A 20,589-nucleotide genomic window follows, 5' to 3' on the forward strand; every position below is an offset into this window, starting at 1 on the left:
AGTCAGAACTGAGGGGATTGAACTACCAGAAGGCAACATTGCAGACATAGAGGACAGTTACAAGTACCTGGGAATCCCGCAGGCGAATGGGAACCATGAAGAGGCCGCTAGAAAAGCTGCAACCACCAAGTACCTGCAGAGGGTCAGGCAAGTCCTGAGGAGTCAGCTGAATGGTAAGAACAAGATCCGGGCCATCAACACGTACGCCCTGCCCGTGATCAGGTACCCTGCTGGGGTAATAGGCTGGCCAAAGGAGGAGATAGAAGCCACTGACATAAAGACAAGAAAGCTCCTTACCATGCATGGAGGGTTTCACCCCAAGTCCAGCACCCTGAGGCTGTACGCTAAGCGGAAGGAAGGGGGCCGGGGACTGGTGAGTGTCAGCACCACAGTCCAGGATGAGACAACAAACATCCAAGAATACATTGGGAAGATGGCCCCAACTGACCGAGTGCTCAGTGAATACCTCAGGCAGCAGAAACCCAAGAAAGAGGAGGGAGACGAGGAACCATCATGGAAGGACAGGCCCCTGCACGGTATGTACCACCGGCAGATAGAGGAGGTGGCTGATATCCAGAAATCCTACCAGTGGCTGGACAAAGCTGGACTGAAAGACAGCACAGAAGCACTAATCATGGCAGCACAAGAACAAGCTCTGAGCACAAGATCCATAGAGGCTGGGGTCTATCACACCAGGCAAGACCCCAGGTGCAGGCTGTGTAAAGATGCCCCAGAGACAATCCAGCACATAACAGCAGGGTGCAAGATGCTAGCAGGCAAGGCATACATGGAACGCCATAACCAAGTGGCCGGCATAGTGTACAGGAACATCTGTGCCGAGTATAACCTGGAAGTCCCGAGGTCAAAATGGGAGATGCCCCCAAGGGTGGTGGAGAATGACCGAGCTAAGATCCTGTGGGACTTCCAGATACAGACGGACAAAATGGTGGTGGCTAACCAACCGGACATAGTGGTGGTAGACAAACAGAAGAAGACGGCCATAGTGATCGATGTAGCGGTTCCGAATGACAGCAATATCAGGAAGAAGGAACACGAGAAGCTCGAGAAATACCAAGGGCTCAGAGAAGAGCTCGAGAGGATGTGGAGGGTGAAGGTAACGGTGGTCCCCGTGGTAATCGGAGCACTAGGTGCGGTGACTCCCAAGCTAGGCGAGTGGCTCCAGCAGATCCCGGGAACAACATCGGAGATCTCTGTCCAGAAGAGCACAGTCCTGGGAACAGCTAAGATACTGCGCAGGACCCTCAAGCTCCCAGGCCTCTGGTAGAGGACCCGAGCTTGAAGGATAAACCGCCCGCAGGGGCGTGCTGGGTGGGGTTTTTTTTATATATATATATATATATGTGTGTGTATATATATAAATTTTAAGCTAGAGCTACAAAAGTCTTATTTTCATCTCCCAGGTGAATGTCTTGAGCTCCTCTGAGAGCCAGTTACCTAAAAAGCAAAAACTGTCTTAAGCCGTATTGACCTACTCGAGCTGAGCACATTCTACACTACACTTTGTTACTATGTGGGCTGTGCCATAATGTACAAGGGCAGGGTTTGTGTGCATCTGACTATAGTGATATCTCTTTTAATCAATAAAATTGAGCCAGATATTTCCATCTTAGCTGTCTCTGTAAAGCAGCACATGAAGAAGACACTGGTGCACTTTCATCATTTCAACATAAGCCCGACAGTTTGAGATAAAAATCCACAGCAGCCTATATTCTGATGTGTAACTGGCTCTATAACTGATACAGTGCTTGCTATTGACTAAACTATTACAATTACTGTTAGGAACTTTACCACCTGCTTCACACTGCAGCTTAGAGCTAACAGAGGTTCCCGTGGATCACTGAGCTGTCTGGCACATGGCCACTGAAGACTGTCACTCCCTCTGAGCTGAACAGTGCTGAGACTGAGTAGAAGCCATGTCAGACTCTGCGCAGCTTGACGTTGGCCTAATTAGGAAAAAAAATAACATTGATTGTTTTTCCTGTTTTTCATTTTCCTCTCCCTCAATCACCTCTTCCTTTTCTTCGTTCCATTTTAAGCTTCCTACGTCCAAGTTTGACTGAATGCATGCTGTTTTCAATTATTTCATGCTGTCACAAGACCAAGCAATGGCAATGGCAAGCATTACCTTCTATTGTTTATCATGTAGCTTGGGCTTCACTGCCTTGCTCAAGGGTGAATCTAGTTCCAGTAGTGAGAACTGTTAACTGAAAACTCTTATTGTTTCTCCCATTAGCCCTGCAGCGAGGGAGAAGGACCTGTTGCCTCCCCCCTCCCTGGAGCATCAGAACCCCCCGAGGCCGCGTAGTAAACCTCCCGGTGGGAAAACAGCCCCAAGGAAAGAACCTCGCAGTGCTACCAACTCAAACACTAACACAGCCACTCCACCAGCAGCGCTACAGCAAACCCCACTGCCAGTACCTGCTGTCAGTGTAAACCAGGTTAGTTTTAGATGTGTGTGTGTGTGTGTGTGTACTGCAGGAAGGTTGCAGACATTTGGAATAGGGCTGAACACCAAGTACAGATGTATCAGACTGTACCCTATACTTATCGCTTTATGCAACTCTACAACAAATGTACTGACTCGTGGTTCCTTCCCTGAAAGGTTCCTGTTTGTAATCCAGTCTCAGCTGTGTGTGAATATATATGAATATATACAGCTATTGTATGCTTATTAATGGAAAAGGGAAATCAGTTTTTGTTAAATACATACACGTAATGCTACATATTTATATTAAAACACCACAAGATGAACACTTTGTTAGGTACATCTGTTGAACTGCTCACTGGGCAGCAACTCAGTGAAATTAGGCATACATGCTCTATACATGATCAAAGTGAGCATCAGATTGGAGAAGAAAGGTGATTAAAGTGACTTTGAAATGCATGGTTGTTGGTGCCAGATGGGCTGCTCGGCTGAGTGTTTCTGCTGATCTACTGAGATTTCAGAGAATGGTCTCAAAAAGGATTTAGAAAATATCGAGGACAACAGTAACTCAAATAACTGCTCGTTACAACATATGAATGTAGAAGAGCATCCCTGACACCGCAGCACAACACTGCAAACCTCGCAGCAGCAGAAGACCACACATGATGCCATTTCCTTCAGCTAAAAACAGCAAACTAAGGATATCATTTGCACAGACTCACTCAGATAGATGGTGGATGGTCAGGATGTCTCGTCAACAGTTCAGGCTGCTGGTGATGCAGTGGTGTGGAGGATATTTTCTTGGCACACATTGGGTACCAACAGCTGCAACCTTAGCAGGGCTGCAGCGACCCAAATATCACTGAAAAGCACAGAGACGCTGCTTTCAGGAAGCGTGGGAATTCTTTCAGTTTAGCAAAGGGTTTTAGAAAAACATCTGTGTGACGCCAGCGACAGGTTAGCCTCCCTGAGCATCTCTTTATGACCACAGTGCACCCATCTGCTGATGACTGCATGCAGCAGGATAATGTTCAATATCACAAAAGCTCAAACCGCTTTCTTCATGACAGTGAGCTCACTGTAGATCTACAGCAACTGTGTGATTCCTTAAAGAATTAGGGCAAAAGGGGCGTCCAACCCGGTACTAGCAGGGGGTACCTAATGACGTTGGTGGTAGTGTTACATTGTAACAGAGTGTTTTTAACTCAAGTGGAAGAACGGGAGGATTTAAATGGTTAAACAGCAACAAACATTCAAAATGCTAAAAGGAAATCATAAAAATGTTGACCTAATGTAACTTTAACGCTGCAGTGAGGCTGAACAGTAATAAGAAGCCCTAGAAAACGTGTAAACAAATAACGCTGATGATTTCCTTTTCAGATGTTTTCATGTTGGCTGATCTCTGTGATGCTGCTGTCTTTCGTCATTACTTGTTTTGCTTTGAGAACAAATTTCCCCTCCATTGTTCTGCTGTCAGGTTGTGGAAATTGTTCTCGTAAAACTCATCTGCTGACAAATTAGCAACTAACACGTTAGCAGCTGTCAGCGATGTTACAACAAGATTACACTGAGGAAAACTGCAGTAACCAGCAAACAGCAGCTCAGCTGTTACAGCCCACAGAGAAGACTTGAAGAAGTGACCCGGCAGCATGACGTGCCCGACTCTGACAACTGCCACCTCTGCGTCAGCAGCCGGAGCTACAGGCGCCCCGACAGCCCCTCAGAGCTCCAAACTTTAATTCGCTCACACAGTACTTAGAATTAATTTAACAACTAATTACTTAATGCCTAATTATCATCATGTTCTCTTTTGTTTTCATCAACTTCAGGGAAACAACATAAAAGTTCGAATACTTTTCCACATATCCCACTGCAAAGATTTACCCACAGTACTGAGCATGAACTGAAAGGGGACCTAATATTCTTATTTCAGAATAACCATCGTTTATTTTAGGCCAGACGTTAGTGAATCCTCTCAATTTACCAACTGTCGGAAGCAAGCCCTTTACAGCCTTGCTGTTTTCTGATTGGTTGCCCCACATATACACAACTTTTCATGGTAACACTTAATAATGGCGTCCACGACTAACGGGTCCCCTGTAATTAAATGGACTTTCAATGTATTTTACCTGAAATTAGATCATTATATTTACCTATAAACACTTAAAGGTAGATACACTAGAATAGGATAGAATTATATTGTAAGTAAATTCAAGTTTTCTGAAGGTAATTTTAAGTAATGCGTAAGTAATTTTAAGAATTGCATAACTTCATATATTTTATAGAAATAAAGCAACACAAAAATATATATAATGTAAGTTTAAGCAGTGTGCAGTGGTCATATTTGGAAAAACAAACATCTTACATCGTAAATTATTTTTTGGGACAGCGGTCGTACTGTGGAAGCTTACATTTTTAGCTCTTTATTTTTTTGCATCTTTATATCTTTATTTGATTTGTTGCTAATTCTGTTGTGTTCAATATTGTTTTTGATTATAAATAAAAGTCGATAAATTAAGTTAGACTTGGTTCCTCCATTACAAGGTCACACATGCCGGCCAGTTTTGATTTTCTCTACTTACAGTATCATTTGTGTCATCTTTGCTGTAAAACACATGAAGTGATGCTCTAAAATCAGTCCTCCACTACTTAAACTTCCTTACACAATTCCTTAAAATGACCTAAACACTACATACATTTACTTACAGTATAATTCTTTCTTTGTTTCCTGAGAAAGCTGACTCTTACCGACTTGTCCCAGTGTAGCTACATGTAAATATTTTACCTTGTAAGTTCAAAGTTTTCAATGTCATTTATTTACAGGTGAATTAATACGACGAAGCATTATGAAAAATATATATCACTGTTCATTTTGAGAATAAGGTCAAAATTTTGAGATTAAACTTGAAATATTATTTAAAGAATGAAGTCAACTTTATTCTCAAAATGAGCAATAATATTTCTTTTTTAATGGGGCCCTAATACTGGTTACTGTTACACTTCCACAGCAGTTGTGTGATGCTGCTGTGCTCACAGCCACAGCTGTGTGCCTGAAATGATTATATTTGGGTTATACTGTCTCATTCACATCTAACGGATCCAAAAGTTTAATAAAAATCTACACGTGAGCATTTCGGTCTGAAGTCTGAGATTTTGGCTCTCTTGTACGCACACAGATCAAAGCTAACGATGCTACAGTATATAATTAAATCCAACGGGCTGTCGTTATATTTCATGGTTACATACAGATGTGCCTCTCCTGTCAAGTGTACGCAGGTGAAAATGTCCTTGTTTTACTAAAGAGATATAACCTTTCTTAAATTACCTGAGAATGGAGATGAACGCTAACGTGTGCAATTGGTGCCGTAAGTGCTGTTGCAACATTTGATCTTCTGCCTGTTTTAGTTGCGCAGAGCAGCTGGCAAGATGGCTAATGTCAACAGTGAGGAGAGGTGAACTATGGAGAAAACAGGCCAGAGGAGTTTTGTTCAAGAAAGGAAAAGCTTTTGCCGGCAGTGCAAATAAGCTCTGTGCAAGGGACAGTTTCCCCCTTTTTTCTATTTCAGCAAAACACTACATGGCATTTACTGAGAATGGATTTTGCAGATGGCAACACGCATTGGAAAGATTCCAGAGGGCTGCGTCTGCCAAGCGAGTGGGTTTATACTGACGACTGGGAACATTAGTGGTGTTTTCTTCTCTGCATCTGCCTCTGTAGTTGCTTTCTCGTGTTGCTGTTGCACACACATCGCTGCTCCTCGCTCGCCTTTGTTTCAGTTGAGGATAATTGATCAGTACATGTCTAAAATTAAGCATTCAACATCACAGGGTCAATTTTGATTGGGAACAAGACAAGGGCAGCGATGCAGGTGTAGCTACACAGCACTAAAAATGAAAATAAACTGAGTGGATTGTGGCTGCGTCTGCCAGCTGACACACCTTATTTACAGAAGAAGAAAGAAGGCTTGTCAGAAAGTTAAACTGATGATACACAAACAGCTAGAAGCCAGTTTTCGCTCGTATATATTTATATATACATTTATTTTCCTATTGTTAAAAAATAATCTAAAGAACAAAAACACTAATCAAACCTACAATAAGGCCAAAGCCCATATCCTTCACCTTTGTTATCCAAAAACATGGAATAGTTCGGCATGTCTGCTGCTGTAAATACTAACTACAACAGAAGACAGCCCACAACAAATTAACCATTTTAACCTGTTTAAGTAAAATTTGGTTAAAACGACTGTGCCCTGCGGTGCAGCTTCAGGCATAAACTGTGTAGATGTGACCTGTTTGCAAAGAGTTTGGTCTGTAGGAGATATAAACTAAGCTGAGGCTGAGATCCACAGACAGAGTAAAGGAGCCAGGTTAACCAGTCACTGTTTTTCTTTATCCATCTGTAAAAACAGAATATTACACACTCATATTTAGGTAAGAAAACAGGAGAAAAACTATTAAAATTTAATTGGAAGTTATTCTGTCCTTTCACATTATTTCCATTTCAAATGTAGACTGCTTACAGAGTGTAAGCTAATGACTTTGATGATTTCTGGATTTCCCCAATTTAAATCAAAATTTCACATTATTGTGTCATCGTGTACTGTATGATTCCAAGGATTAAAGAAAGGAGAAAATACTAAGTCTAATATCTACTAATACTAATGTTTATTCAGGTAACATCAGCATCATGTAACTAAAATCCATTTAACCAAACTGAAATTACAATGATGCTCCTGCTAGTAGATAAACAGAGTCTACAGGCAACAGTAAGGAAGCATCCACGTCCATGCTAGTGTCAGGTCATGCTAAATACAACATGTTTGTTTTGTAAATTATCACCATTAAATTAATAATAGCAGACTATGTAGCTGATGTACTAATGCAGCTTCAGGAGGCTATGTCCATCTTTTATATACAGTCTGTGAGAAAAACAGTAAGACAGTAAAGCTTTTCTGAACAATTTCTTCCTATTCTTCATGGATTTTAGATGCACTTGAATATGAAGCCACATATTTTAAAAACTTAAAAGAATTAATGATAATGCTATCAAGACTGAATATCACTGTTACCATCAAAGAGGATATTTCTTTAGTGGACACTCAATGATCTGCTATGTGAGTCACGACTCTAGAAACCTAAAGCTTCATGATGTTCATCTTCCAGACCACTTTATATACATCGCTCCCCGGAAGAGCCGTTCTGTCCCTTGCTGGTAATGCCTCCACAATGAGTGTTGGAGCTCCTTCACTATGTCAAAATGGTGATGCTTCAATCTGATTTTTCATTTTGGGGGAAGTGAAAAAAGTCGCAGGGTGCCAAATCATGTAAGTAGTGTGGTAGGAAGTGAATATTGTGTTTGCACAGCTAAAAAAAAGAAAAAAAAAAGTTCTGCGCCTCACCCTGGAAGACAAATTAACTGTGCACAAAGATGAAGAGAACGACGACGTGCTCCTATCAAATCTCTTTGGCTGAGAACTGTGCTCATCAAACACATTATTCCGTGTGAAATTTGGGACATTGAGAAGTTTTCTCTCTGGTCAAGTCTGAGGACCGCTAAGTGAAGGTGGTCAGGACACGGCTCCCAGGAAGCTCAGGAAAAATTCCTGCTTTACCAGAAGCAATCCAGAAGTGCATCGAAACGGGATCTTTAAAGAGAAAACTGGAAAAATTTCTATAATAAAGATGCACTTGTTTATGAAACTGTGCCCTCGCATCTTAGAAAGAACTCAACTAAGAAATGTGAGACGCATCTTTTAATTTGCATGTGACAAACAGACCGCCTGCGCTCAACTGTGTGACTTGTGTGCAGCGAATATCAGTGACATTCAAAACGAGACAGTCAAACATGTTTCTTTTTGCTTCACAGATTAGTGGAACAAGCTGGCAACTCGTGCTGCCTAATTTGCATGATATTATCACATTCAGTAATGTGCTGTATGTGCTTTGCTTTTGATTATAACGTTTGTCTACACCAGGTTTTTTTCTTCGTCGGGGTTTAAAAGTGCATTAGTGGGCGGGGTATAAGAGATGGCTAAAGATCAGAAGCTTCCTTTGTGTGTGTTATATGTGCCGTTTTTTCTTGACTTGTATCTTGTATTTTGTTGCTCCTTTTCATACATTTACATATATTTTCATCAGGACAAGCGGAAACACAGAGGTCCCAGCACCAGGATCACACCCAAGTCCAGAGAATTCATCGAAACAGATTCCTCCTCCTCTTCGTCAGAATGCCAGTCGGATACGGAGGAAGCCATCAAAATCCCAGCTTTGCCGCCACAGACGACACGCTCTGCAATTAACACGCAGACTCTGTCCAACGCACACATGCACGCGCCTCTTCTCCCATGCCTTGGCTCTGCTGGCGGTGTGGGGAGTCTGGGAACATTTGGAGGGAAGGGACTTCGAGTCAAAGATGGTAGCAACGTGCCCACTAACGGTAGCAGCAGCAGTAGTAACGGTAGCATCGGCAGCAGTAGTAACGGCAGCAGTGGTAGCTGTAACTCCCTGAGCATTAGCAACATAAGTGGTTCATTTGGCACCTCTGTTCCCGATCCTGGAGGGTTAGGAGGGCAAAGCAAAGACCTGGAGCCCATGTCACCGCCTTCCAATCTGGGACACGAGGTGCCTCTCTCACCCTTGAGGGAATACCATGAGATCCAGAGTTTATGGGTAAAAATTGACCTGAGTCTGCTCAGCAGGGTGCCCGGCCAGGCCGCGGGGGAAAGATCAAGGGTGGGAATTTCAGAAAGGGATGGGAGTGAGGGGAGAGACAGAGAGAGACAAGGGGAGAGGGAGAGGATAGGTGTGGCAGAGAGGGAGAGACAGAAGCAGGAAGACAGAGAGTGGCCGGGGCTCAGAGAGAGACAGAAGCTGATGAAAGGGGAGAGACAGGAGGAAGAAAATGAGCGATTAGTGCAGGACAGAGAGAGGCAAGGTGAGCGAGAGCGATTAACAGAGAGAGAGAGGCCGATGGACAGAGAGGACAGGGAAAGATTCGGACTCGGGGAGAGAGAGAGGACGGCAGTGAGGGACAGAGAAAAGATGTGCCAGGGTCTGGGGGTCCCGGACAACAACCCCGTGCAAGAGCAGACTAATCCCAGGCTGGCTGGGAGGACGGAGAGAGCAGAGAACGGAGGCAAACACAGAAGGCAGGCGGCTGCAAACATGGTGGTTCCACCCGAGAAACACGCAAGCAAGAGCAAGAGGAAACACAAGGTGTGAAGCAGCGTTTGTTCACATATACCGCCTTAACTGTTCTGCTGGCTGTTTACTTCACTCCTTCACATCTGTGAATTCTGGTTTCTCTGTTCCTAGTCGGACCACGGAGACTCATCAGTGAACTGCAATAAGAAGCTGCGATTGGACAAAGACTGTCTGCTCCTCCCACCCTGCATCTCTCCAATACACAACCATAAGAGCAGCACGGCAGAGTAAGCATTAACAGTGCACACGAGCCACCCGGCAGATTAGCTCTGGGAAAGGACTCAGCGGGATGAGGAAGAGATTGTACTGTAATGAAAGCCCGAAACACTACATAGATCAAGTTTTGGCATCACTCCCTCATTATCAACGAGCCAGATGTCCAAGGGGTTTTTCACTAATTGTGCTGATACCAGTCCACAAACAGTAGCATCGATAGATCAGAATGCAGCACAGCCTGAAGACATGTTGTGCAAAGTGTCATCCTATTGTGCTGCTTCTTATTTTCTGTCATACATACATTGGTACAATGGTGGATGCCAGCGTAAACGTGGCCAAAGTGTCGAGTGATGAGATTAACGTATGTGCGAGTAGCTCTGAACCCTCTGTTCCTCTAGTTCTACTGGACTTTACTTACACCTGGTTATGATGTGGTCATCTCTGGCCCCGCCCACCTACTGTTCAGTGCTTCTGTTTACAAACGACAGCCAACCAAAAGAAGGTGGTGGATGAACCGAGAGGCTGAACAAAAGTCATCTGTGAATCATGCAAATCTGATCTATTAGGAGTCCGATCACTTTTTTAAAGGCAGATCTACCATCGGTTAGAGCTGTTCACACGTCCTCAGTCAATGTAGTAAAACCTGGCCAACAAAAAAACTTTTTTCTGCACTTAAAAAATGAAAAATGAAATACATAAGAGTCCTGCCGGAGGGCACGAGGTGCTCTCCTTTGTCATAGATTAGAGGTATTCCAGACAAACAGACTGATGCAAGATCACAAAGTGCTTTAAAGAACTATATTTGGTTCCTTAAATGGACTTAATTCTCCCAGCCAATCAGGTCATGTGACAGATAGTGATGCTATTGCATTTGACCAATCAGTAATGGCTTGGAGCATTTCCAACATCAGCGTTTTTTCAGGGAAATCAGGTTTTTCACCCAAACTGCCAAACTTATTGTAACATCAAAACTAGCTGTGGCAGGCCGATAAAACCCAGACATCATATATATCAAGAGTTGTTCTAAATGTTGAAACAGGTGTTGTTTGTCTTTGGTTTCTAAAAATTGGGGCCATAATATGAAGCCACCATATTTATTCATATACCCTGCTCATGTAAAACTAGTGCAAGTGATGGTAACTCCAGTTTTAGACATGCACCAGATATGTCTAGTGAGCAGCGATGAAAAAAACAATACTCTATCATAAATGTAGTACAACGGTAGTCAGTTTTATATTAATTGTTGCCCCAACTCCATATAACACCATATGGTGATCCAGTGAGAAATCTAACTCATTAATGTGGAACCATATATGATAACTTCATTGACCTTGACTTGCAACATGGATATCAGCTCATAGTGACATCATACAGAGCCAACAGGGGTAAAAAGTGTCTGAAACCAAAAGTTCAGGTCATTGCAAATACCCTTTCCAGAGCAGGTGAGGAAAAAAATAAAGAACCGTACTGTATGATGAAAAACAGTCAATGAAGCCTCGTTTCATTAGTAAATTATGTCTCAATCATCCCAAGAAACCTGTGAATGAAAATTTTAGATACTCTATTAAAATGAGTTAAGAAATTCCAGAAAAGGCTCAGCTTTCCCTCCACTGATTCATCCTTCCCTGAATCCCTGCTATGCTCCTCATCCTCATGTGACTGTCATAGACGCTAGTAGAGGTAATCAGGCAACTTTACTAGAGACTGGGTATTTTTAGGAAGGATTAAAAATTTGAATGTCGCGACGGAGCCACTAGACAGGCGAGCTCAATTCACACGGTGACGCGGGAATGACAAACCATGAATCTCTGCTTTCCGTGTGAATTATTTAAAAACAGCCTAAGCGGGCTGTCGCTATAAATAAGCCTCAACGTGACAGCTACAGAGGAAATATTTTTATAGCATCTCGGCTTTATCGAAGCATGCACGGCAGCGAGAGGTGGCAGAGAAAAGAGGGAGTGACCTGGAGTTGAACCTGTGACACTGGCGTAGTTGTCACATCCCGTTTATCATCTGGGAGGCTTTTTACGGAAACTCTGAATTGGCTGATGTGATCATCTGCCTCAGATCCAGTTGGCAGTTTCCTGTGACTTTTGACAGTTATCATCCCACCTGTTTTAATCAGCTGGGTCATATTTTGATAGCAGATAATCAGCGATGACCACATGTGACTGAGATTTGACCCCAGAACAGCACAGAAATCACATTTAGTCTTGGTCAGCAAGTCACTGGATCCACATTGGCCCAGTTGTGGTCCATATAATACATTATTTTTACTGCAAGAGAAACAACAACACAAACACTGGGTCAGAACAGCCTTCTGGTGCTGAGTAAGGCAGGCTGAGCTCTGAGGGGAATCCTAAGTTCAGTGAAATAAAGTTTAACAGAACCAGGTTTTCTTTGGGTTGGCCAGTTTGACCCAAGTAAGACTTTACAGCTATCGCAGTGCTGGTTATCAGCTTTCTACGGTGGCCCTGAGAGGCCAAACGGACTGCAACTTCAGAAAACACTTGCAAAAAGAAAAATGCTGCAAAAAGAAAAACGCTGCAAAAAGAAAAACGCTGCAAAAGCACACACATAACACAACAGAAATGTTTCTGGGGAGACAATAACTGGACGGACCAGTTGCATGAACCAAAACATGTATGTATGGCTGTATCCCAATTCAGGGACTGTTTCCCAATTCAGGGACTGTTTCCCAATTCAGGGTCTGCAGCCTTAAAGTACGGTCCTCAAGGGCCGTGTACTCAAAGACCGCTGAGGCCGGAAGTGCGAGGCTTGTAGGCTTGTGAGATGGGACGGTCTAGCCTCCGTCACGCTGCCCAGGTTGCCTAGCAACCATGATACTAACAGCTGGAAACGTTTCACACAGCTTTGTTTGACAGAAATGAAGGAGAACATATTTTGTACATTTGTTTCTATATGAGCTTTGTGTGATTTGATAAGTATCTGAGGCTGAGACCACAGGGCTGTAAAACATGATTGTTGGGCTTCATTTCTGTACTGAACAGTCATTTAAGATTAACTAGTAAATAACAATTAGCTAATGTTGTTCATGAGACTAAAGTCATCTCACTTTGGTAATGTGAATATAATATGGCCAATATTATATTAATCATTATTAGTTATTACAGCACTGAACATGAACTCTGTGTCATTCAATGAGCTTCAGTAAAGATTCAAGTTGCATTTATTTATATTTCCTATCACCTTAAATATCACCTTCACTTAAAGACAAGTATCTTTGACAGTGTATATATAGATGTATTATATATGAGACAAATATTGTTCTTTTAATATGTTGGCATTACTAAATTTGGCTCATATGTGTAAAAAGAAAATGTACGAGCTGTGATAACTGTTTCTGATAGAATGAAGAGTAGACTGATATATTAAATATTCCTTTATTGGGTGAGAAAATCAGACCATGTCATAACTGCTTTAAGTCATACAGAATAGATATCAGAGCCTCAAACAGGCTGACTTCTGCTAAATGGGTCAAACTGGGCAGAAAGTATACAAACACATAACATCCTTACAGAATATGATGTAACACTATAGATCAACTTACCTCAGAATATATAAAGCATATAAACAATTACAGCAATATGATGCAACAAACACAGCAGTGCTACTAATCCTCATACTCAATACTCAAAGCTTCATAGAACTGAAACAAACATTTCTTTTTAGCTCCATTCTGCTGCTGATACATACTTTAGGTTTCTGAACATTAAACTTGTTGCTGCCTTTCATAGTGTGTAACTTGAAGGCCCTGAGTACTTTCTCCCACACTGAAAACACTGGGATGATCAAATTATTTGAACATTACCTAATAAGACTGATTCAGGACAGACAATTAGTTATTCTAAACTTTTCTAGCAGTCCTTCACAAACAGGGAACAGTCTGTCTATTCTCTCCATCTGTCAGCTGCTGCTGGCTCTTCCTCCTCCTCTTCCTCACACACTGTTGAGTTTGTCCTGATGGATCATCAGGGGTGCAAAGCCTCACAGATGATGTGCAGCAGTGGGTCCCTCAGTCTGTCCTCACTCTGGACACTTGCAGTTGTCACGCATGGAAATCAAATGTGTGATAAGCTGCAGGATTCAAACACAAGTGTGACTTATAAACACATGTTCATACTTTTATTCCACAATCAGAGAGAAAGAAACAGAGAGAGAGTGCAGGACAGACAGACAGGTGACAGTCTCAGGTGTGTACACTGTTACACAACAGCACAAGAGAAGGAGGATTTAGTTTGTGTTATTATTATCGAACAGCATATATTTTAAAGTAAAGGCTAAAACAAAGTAAATGCTGAAAGTACAAACATCGCTAATGTCACATAACTTTGCCGACATGTGGCCAACAGTAATGTTTTAATATTATTCATTATTAAACATTTGCACATAAATAAGTGACTAGGGATGGGTATCGTTTAGGTTTTATCCGATACCGGTGCCAAACCGGTACTTTTGAAACGGTGCCGGTGCTCAAACGGTGCTCAAACCGGTGCTTAAAGAATGGAGAACACAAAATTGGTCCAAAAACCTCTCATGTTCAGCTGTTTTTTGTAAAAATATAACAATGTTAGCCTTTTCTGCAGCTATGGGGCATATATGGTATCACTCTTGGCTGGAAGCAGTGCTTAAACAATGGAAAAAACACAAACTTTGTCCTAAACCTCTCATGTTTAACTGTTTTCCACTTTTTCTTTGGTCATTTTAGCCTTTTTAGCCAGGGTGAAGGGAGTATCTGCCATCAAACAAGAAGACAGCCGCATGTAGCTATGATGATGTTTGCTAGTTCACCTTACATGCATTAATGTAATAACGTGGTTAGCCTATTCAACGTAAATTAGCTACTCACGCAGAGAAGAACGGCTGCTGCCACCATCATCCGTCATCATTTCTGCTACACTGGCAGGGCTAGGGGCCAGGACTCTCCTCTTCGTGTTTTTGGGGGATGTTGCATAACAGGCAACCCACCCGCAGTAGATGTGCTCGGTGTGAGGTCTCGCAGCAAGCTATCAAATACGGCGCATTTCTGGGCTTTTAAAAAATACGCTATGCGTCGCCAGGTGTTTCATCGGATTCGAGGTGTTACCTCCTTTGACAGTATCACAGTATCAGCTTAAAGCACTTGTTGCAGGCTGCTGAGTTTGCATATTTTGCTATGAAGTAAAGCCAGACTTTTGACCGCTTCGCCTTGGGCATTTTTAATCTGTAGCTCTGCTCTAACAGAACGTACGTACCTGGCCCCACCTACTATCCTCGGAAACGTAAAATGATTGGCTAGAATCTAAAGTGTATCACAGCTCAGGGAAAAAAAGCACCGAAATAAAGCACCGAAATGTGCGCTGCTTTTCGGTCTGGTTACTACCGTTTATGTCAGAACCGGTGCCATCATGGCACCGGACACCGGTACCCATCCCTATAAGTGACATAATATTCAGAACTTACTTTTGAAAGTTTACTCTTTGGCCGCTCTGCTTCCACTTCTTTGAAGTGTGTCCCAGTCCCAGTGCACTTGTTAGTATGTTTTGGTTCGTGCAACTGGTCCGTCCGGTTATTGTCTCCCCAGAAACATTTCCGTTGTGTTGTGTGTGCTTTTGCAGCATTTTTCTCTTTGCAAGTGTTTTTCTTTTTGCAGCATTTTTCTTTTTGCAAGTGTTTTTCTTTTTGCAGCATTTTCCCTTTTGCAAGTGTTTTCTGAAGTTGCAGTCCGTTTGGCCTCTCAGGGCCACCGTAGCTTTCTCTTAAACCGGGCTTCCTGCATCATGCCGCACCTGTCGTGTAACTTCTGCAAAAAATGATCCCTATGAAGGCCCCCTACTGCAATTAGACACATATCAGATGCTCTTAAAGATAAAAAGGTGATTAAAAATCTGTAAAGAATCTAAAAATATAACAGAAAAATTGCAAACAGTTGCAAATAAGACAAGAAATTAATGCTGCAGAAAATCGTTAATCTGGTGATTTAGCGTACAGGGTGGTAAAATACATTTTTTAATTCCAGTTAATTATTTTATGGCTGAGTTGCTCCCAGTGCTGCTTTATTTCTGACAGCTGCACATTAGAGCTCTGAAACTTTAAACTGAATACATTTAAACATTAAAGGTTAACATCCCAGAACCTAATAAAGGACGCCTTGAAATTACTTTAGTTTGTTGGCAGATCAAAGTGAAATTAATTTTTTGATTGAACTGATATTCTTGGTGTGTGTTCTGTGTTCCAGTAGCTGCAGTTCCATCAGTGTGAAAGAGGATTAGCAGCAGATTAGAATCAAGTATAACATTTAAACATTTTCTGTATTAATGCATGTACATCCTTGTGTCATTGTGACACACACTTCATTCAGTGGTTTTAGTCAGGTAGGGCTTAACAACTTGGACATATAAAACCTATTCCCTCAGCAGAAAATCTATATTGCACTTAAAACTTTCAATAATAGGCTCAGTGAAAACACGGCGCTCACAGTCAATTTTAAACAACCAATTCCTGACTCCCAGCCAGGTTATGTGTTCAGCATAAGTTACCGTGGTGGTTTAGCCATGTTTAGGGAAAAAAAGTTTCTTACCATGAGGAATGTATTTTAATAGCCTCTTGGATTATTAGTGAGGCTCCGATCTGAATTTTTGTGGATGCACCCGCACAAACTTCAGTAAAACTTTTAATCAACATCATTTTCTGTTTGATCCTGACTGATCCCGTCTCAGTTTTATGGGTAATTTATCTTAAGTTACTCATGAAGTGTTTTTGTCACTTTATGCTGTTGTTAGTGTGTCAGAAGCTTTGAGAGAAGACTTCTGGAAACAGCTGGAAGCAACCAGATGAATTTACCTTCTGTGAACATTTCATCTGTAATCTGACCCGTCACAGACTTTTATCTGCATAGGTGCTCTACAGTCAACTTGTACTTTCTGTAAATATTTCAGTCTGTTTTAGATGTAGAATTACAGAACGAAGTAAAATCTCAGAATATACAAAAGATGTTTAGTGATTTTGAAGAAGTTCTTGTCACAACTAAAGAAAAGTGGGATTGGCACCTACAGGAACTGCAGCTTTTGCTAGTTCTGTATCGGCTTCATTTTTCAGTTCCAGAAATCGCCCCTTGGTGTAACAGCATGTCATACTGAAAGTAATACATACCGTATTTTCTGGACTATAAGGTACACTTAAAATCCTTTAATTTTCTCAAAAATCGACAGCGCACCTTATAATCCAGTGCACCTTATGTATGAATTCTGGTTGTGCTCACTGACCTCGAACCGATTTGATGTGCTACACGGCGCTCAAAACTCTTTAAAAAATGTTTTAGTACGACTTTGGTACGCTACGAAGTCGCACCACTTGATGGATTGTTGGAGCATTACGGCTGCCGTAGTCAGGAGCCTCGTGGAGTAATCTGGGTCCTAAACTCTGTCTAGTTCAGGTCCCAAAGTCAAACAAACACTGCGGCATCACTGAGAGTTAAAAACTGTCTAAGTTCTTTCATCTTTAATAAAATGATGAGCGTTGCTGCTTAACCAGGTGAAACAATTAAGTTTAACATCCAGGCATCCATGAAAACAGAATTTATTACATTTAACCGAGTTAGAAGTTAGCAGGAAGTTAGCTCGCTAGCTTCCACCTAAACATGATATACTGTAGCATGTTCTGACTGAGAGATTTCTGAAAGAATTCAAAAGTACAGCTCTGCTATCACTTCCAACATAAATGAAGTAAGTAAAGTAAGTAAAGTTTATTTATTAAGCGCTTTTCATAGACAGGTAGTCACAAAGCGCTGCACACAGAGATTAAAATAAACGAAGACAGAAAACTAAACAGCAGTGACGTTTGTAGGGTTACGGAAGTTGGGCTAGCTGGTATATAATGATGTGCTGCGTGGTGGCTAGCGACACAGCTATGTTAGCATAATGCTAATTTTTTTTCCACTCGATAAAAGTTAACGTGTGGGTTCCCGATGGTTAGGGACAAATGCAGTCGCATGGTAGGATGCTGTAAACGGACCAAACTTCAGTCAGGAGAACAACTGAGATCATCCATTCACAATAGAAGGTTAGTCATTAATATACTGCAACAACATGGGAATAGAGCAGCTGTGAGAGAATTCAACATTAATGAATCAATGGTACAGAAGTGGAGGAAGCAAAAGAATGAGTTGAGTAAAGTTTGACTTATCTGACTGTTTTGTTTCACTTAATGCGCCTTATAATCCCGTGTGCCTTATGTATGAAAAATATGGGAGTTGTCACAACGCCGACTTAAAAAGTAGCCAGCGTGCTCTTTTCTTACAAAAACCTGGCCAGATGCAGTCAAATGACCAAACAAGGAGTGCATGACTGAAAGGGGCTTAAGTCAGATAATACTTTTGATACGGTGCTGACATAGGTGTTTAATGCTGGGCTCCTACTCCCTCATGTCTCGATCTGTGTAGAAGAGACGGCTCCCGTCTGTGTCGACCCAACAAACCGGCAGGGTCACTGGAAAAAGTAAAACCGGAAAAAATCTCATAAGTGGCATTCTGCTGTTTGGTTCTTAATTCGTATGACAAAGCCGAACACACGACAAGTGATTTAAAGACTGATATGAATGCTGTAGTGTACCAAAAAAAGGAGAAATCTCATTTCAGTTGGAATATAAATCTTCTCACTGAGTCACTGCAAATGCATTACAGGAAATGATTTGGCAGATATACTGTGGTCATTTTATTCTAAGAGCCTCTCAATTTGTTAACTTATTATGCCTTTAAAAGAAGTCTGAGTGCTCTCACCTACTTCCCTGCACACACATCAGCGTCCACCTAAAGACAGACACACGCCACTACACGCAAATTAGCATATGCATGCACACAAACAGCCGCAGACACATCAATTATGCCGTGCGCAGACACAAAAGCACACACTCACGCTCCGCATGCACACACTCCACAGCAGCTAATTAGTCTTTGTCTCCATGATTTTGTCTATTATTGCTAATGTCGGTGCCTGGGGCCTTGTTCTGCGAGCTCAGCAACTTCCTCACCGCATCAAACCCCCAGAGTTTCCAGGGAGAGGAAAAACATAAAAATATTATCTGTTGTGCTGCAAACAATATGAGTCACAGGAGCTACAATAAGGCGGCTGAGGGAATAATTGTCGAGGTGCTACGGGGGAAGGCAGAATTCCAATAATTTTACAGGGGAAAAAAATATCGTTCACAGATTTAAAAATAAGGTATATTCATTCATTAGTCCCTAAATTCTGTCTTGTGTTTTTTTTGCCACTAACAGTCCTGAACCCAGTAATAAACTGAATGTAGATACAAGAGGAGTCCTCAGTCATCGTGGGATTAGTTTCAGTATCACTCACTTAATTTTTAAAGGTAGCAAAAAGCCCCACATGAGGGCTTCAGGACACTTGCACTTGGTCTGTGTCTTTGGAGCAAAATTAACAGTGCCAGGACGAGCTACACTGAGACTCGCATACCATGAGTAACTCACGTATAGCACAGATACAACACAGAACAAAGTAAAAACATAGCATTCAGTGCCTCTGCATAAGTAAACAAATAATCTCACTTCTTTTCTGTCTCTGTGTGTGTGCGTGTATGTGCGTATGTGTGTGTGCGTGCGTGTTCAGTAGCTCTCTGAACAGGAAGCAGTCCCGACGGCACGATGAGAAGCTGCTCCCGCCGCTCCTGTCCCCTCTGTCCGATGATCCGCCTCGCAAACGGCCCTGCGACAGCAGCTCCTCTCTCAGCCAGGAGGCCAGCGCCGCTGGGATGCTGCCCTGCGCCGCCTCCGCTGCTTCCACCTCCTCTTCCTCACACAGACACCGGAGAGGTGAAGGAAAAACATCAGCGCATGTGAGAAATGGCAGTGTAAGTGCTTGTATATATATATACAGTCCTGTGGACACAGACCTGGTGGTCAGCTTTTAATGATGAACACCGATGTGTCATAGTAGATTATGATGATGCTATATCTAAGGAAGACTGTAGGAAAGGGTGACCACATCTCATTCCTGCTCAATACAGCTGCTATCGGTAAATAGCAAAGTTTAAATCTGTCAGTGTGAATCAGATGCCAGTGCTCAAGTTTAAGTAGGTGGTCACTGAAAGCCACACAATATAAACTTAATTAAGACTGTTGGAAGCATATACTTCAAAAACCTCTCTACTACAGGAAATGGATTCCCATGGCGAGAAGCCCTGTGGAGACGGTTACCATACCAACGGTCATTCAGACTCGGAGGTTTGGTCGGAACCCCTGATGGACCCCGCAGAACCCCGCAGGCCCAAACTCTCATTCAGTGACACGTAAGTAAAAGCACACACCACGATGTGCACTTACAAACATTTGATTGTTTATACAGTTGGATACATATTTTTTTATTTTTTTAACATATTTTGTGTCATTTTAGCTGTTTTACAAAAAATATCCAAATTATAGTTTCTGATGAATATGAGCATAAAGTTTAGACTTTGACTGCTTCACTGAGTGAGTGGGTTAAATGCAGAGAGGAATTTCCCCATGCCAAATCACAACAACAGTCGCCTCAAGGTGCTTTATATTGTATGGTAGATCCTACAATAATACATACAGAGAAAAACCCAACAATCACATGACCCCCTATGAGCAAGCACTTTGGCGACAGTGGGAAGGAAAAACTCCCTTTTAACAGGAAGAAACCTCCGGCAGAACCAGGCTCAGGGAGGGGCGGGGCCATCTGCTGTGA

At 42.2% G+C, this 20,589-nt stretch overlaps 1 protein-coding gene across 3 annotated transcripts in view; it reads left to right on the forward strand.

The window, feature by feature from the left end:
• The window catches only part of aff2 (AF4/FMR2 family, member 2), a 210,005-nt gene that overhangs the window by 165,017 nt on the left and 24,399 nt on the right, over nucleotides 1-20,589 (forward strand). For 2 of the 3 annotated variants that reach the window (XM_004563274.3, XM_076890802.1), the window contains 5 exons: nucleotides 2,255-2,459; nucleotides 8,588-9,664; nucleotides 9,764-9,879; nucleotides 19,492-19,732; nucleotides 20,037-20,170. In XM_004563274.3, coding sequence (XP_004563331.1) covers nucleotides 2,255-2,459; nucleotides 8,588-9,664; nucleotides 9,764-9,879; nucleotides 19,492-19,732; nucleotides 20,037-20,170 — 1,773 coding nt within the window. The remainder of the gene's footprint in view (nucleotides 1-2,254; nucleotides 2,460-8,587; nucleotides 9,665-9,763; nucleotides 9,880-19,491; nucleotides 19,733-20,036; nucleotides 20,171-20,589) is intronic. The other variant, XM_014409891.3, reaches the window with a different exon arrangement.

This window comes from Maylandia zebra, linkage group LG2 (assembly GCF_041146795.1).
Source record: "Maylandia zebra isolate NMK-2024a linkage group LG2, Mzebra_GT3a, whole genome shotgun sequence".
Classification (NCBI taxonomy): domain Eukaryota; kingdom Metazoa; phylum Chordata; class Actinopteri; order Cichliformes; family Cichlidae; genus Maylandia; species Maylandia zebra.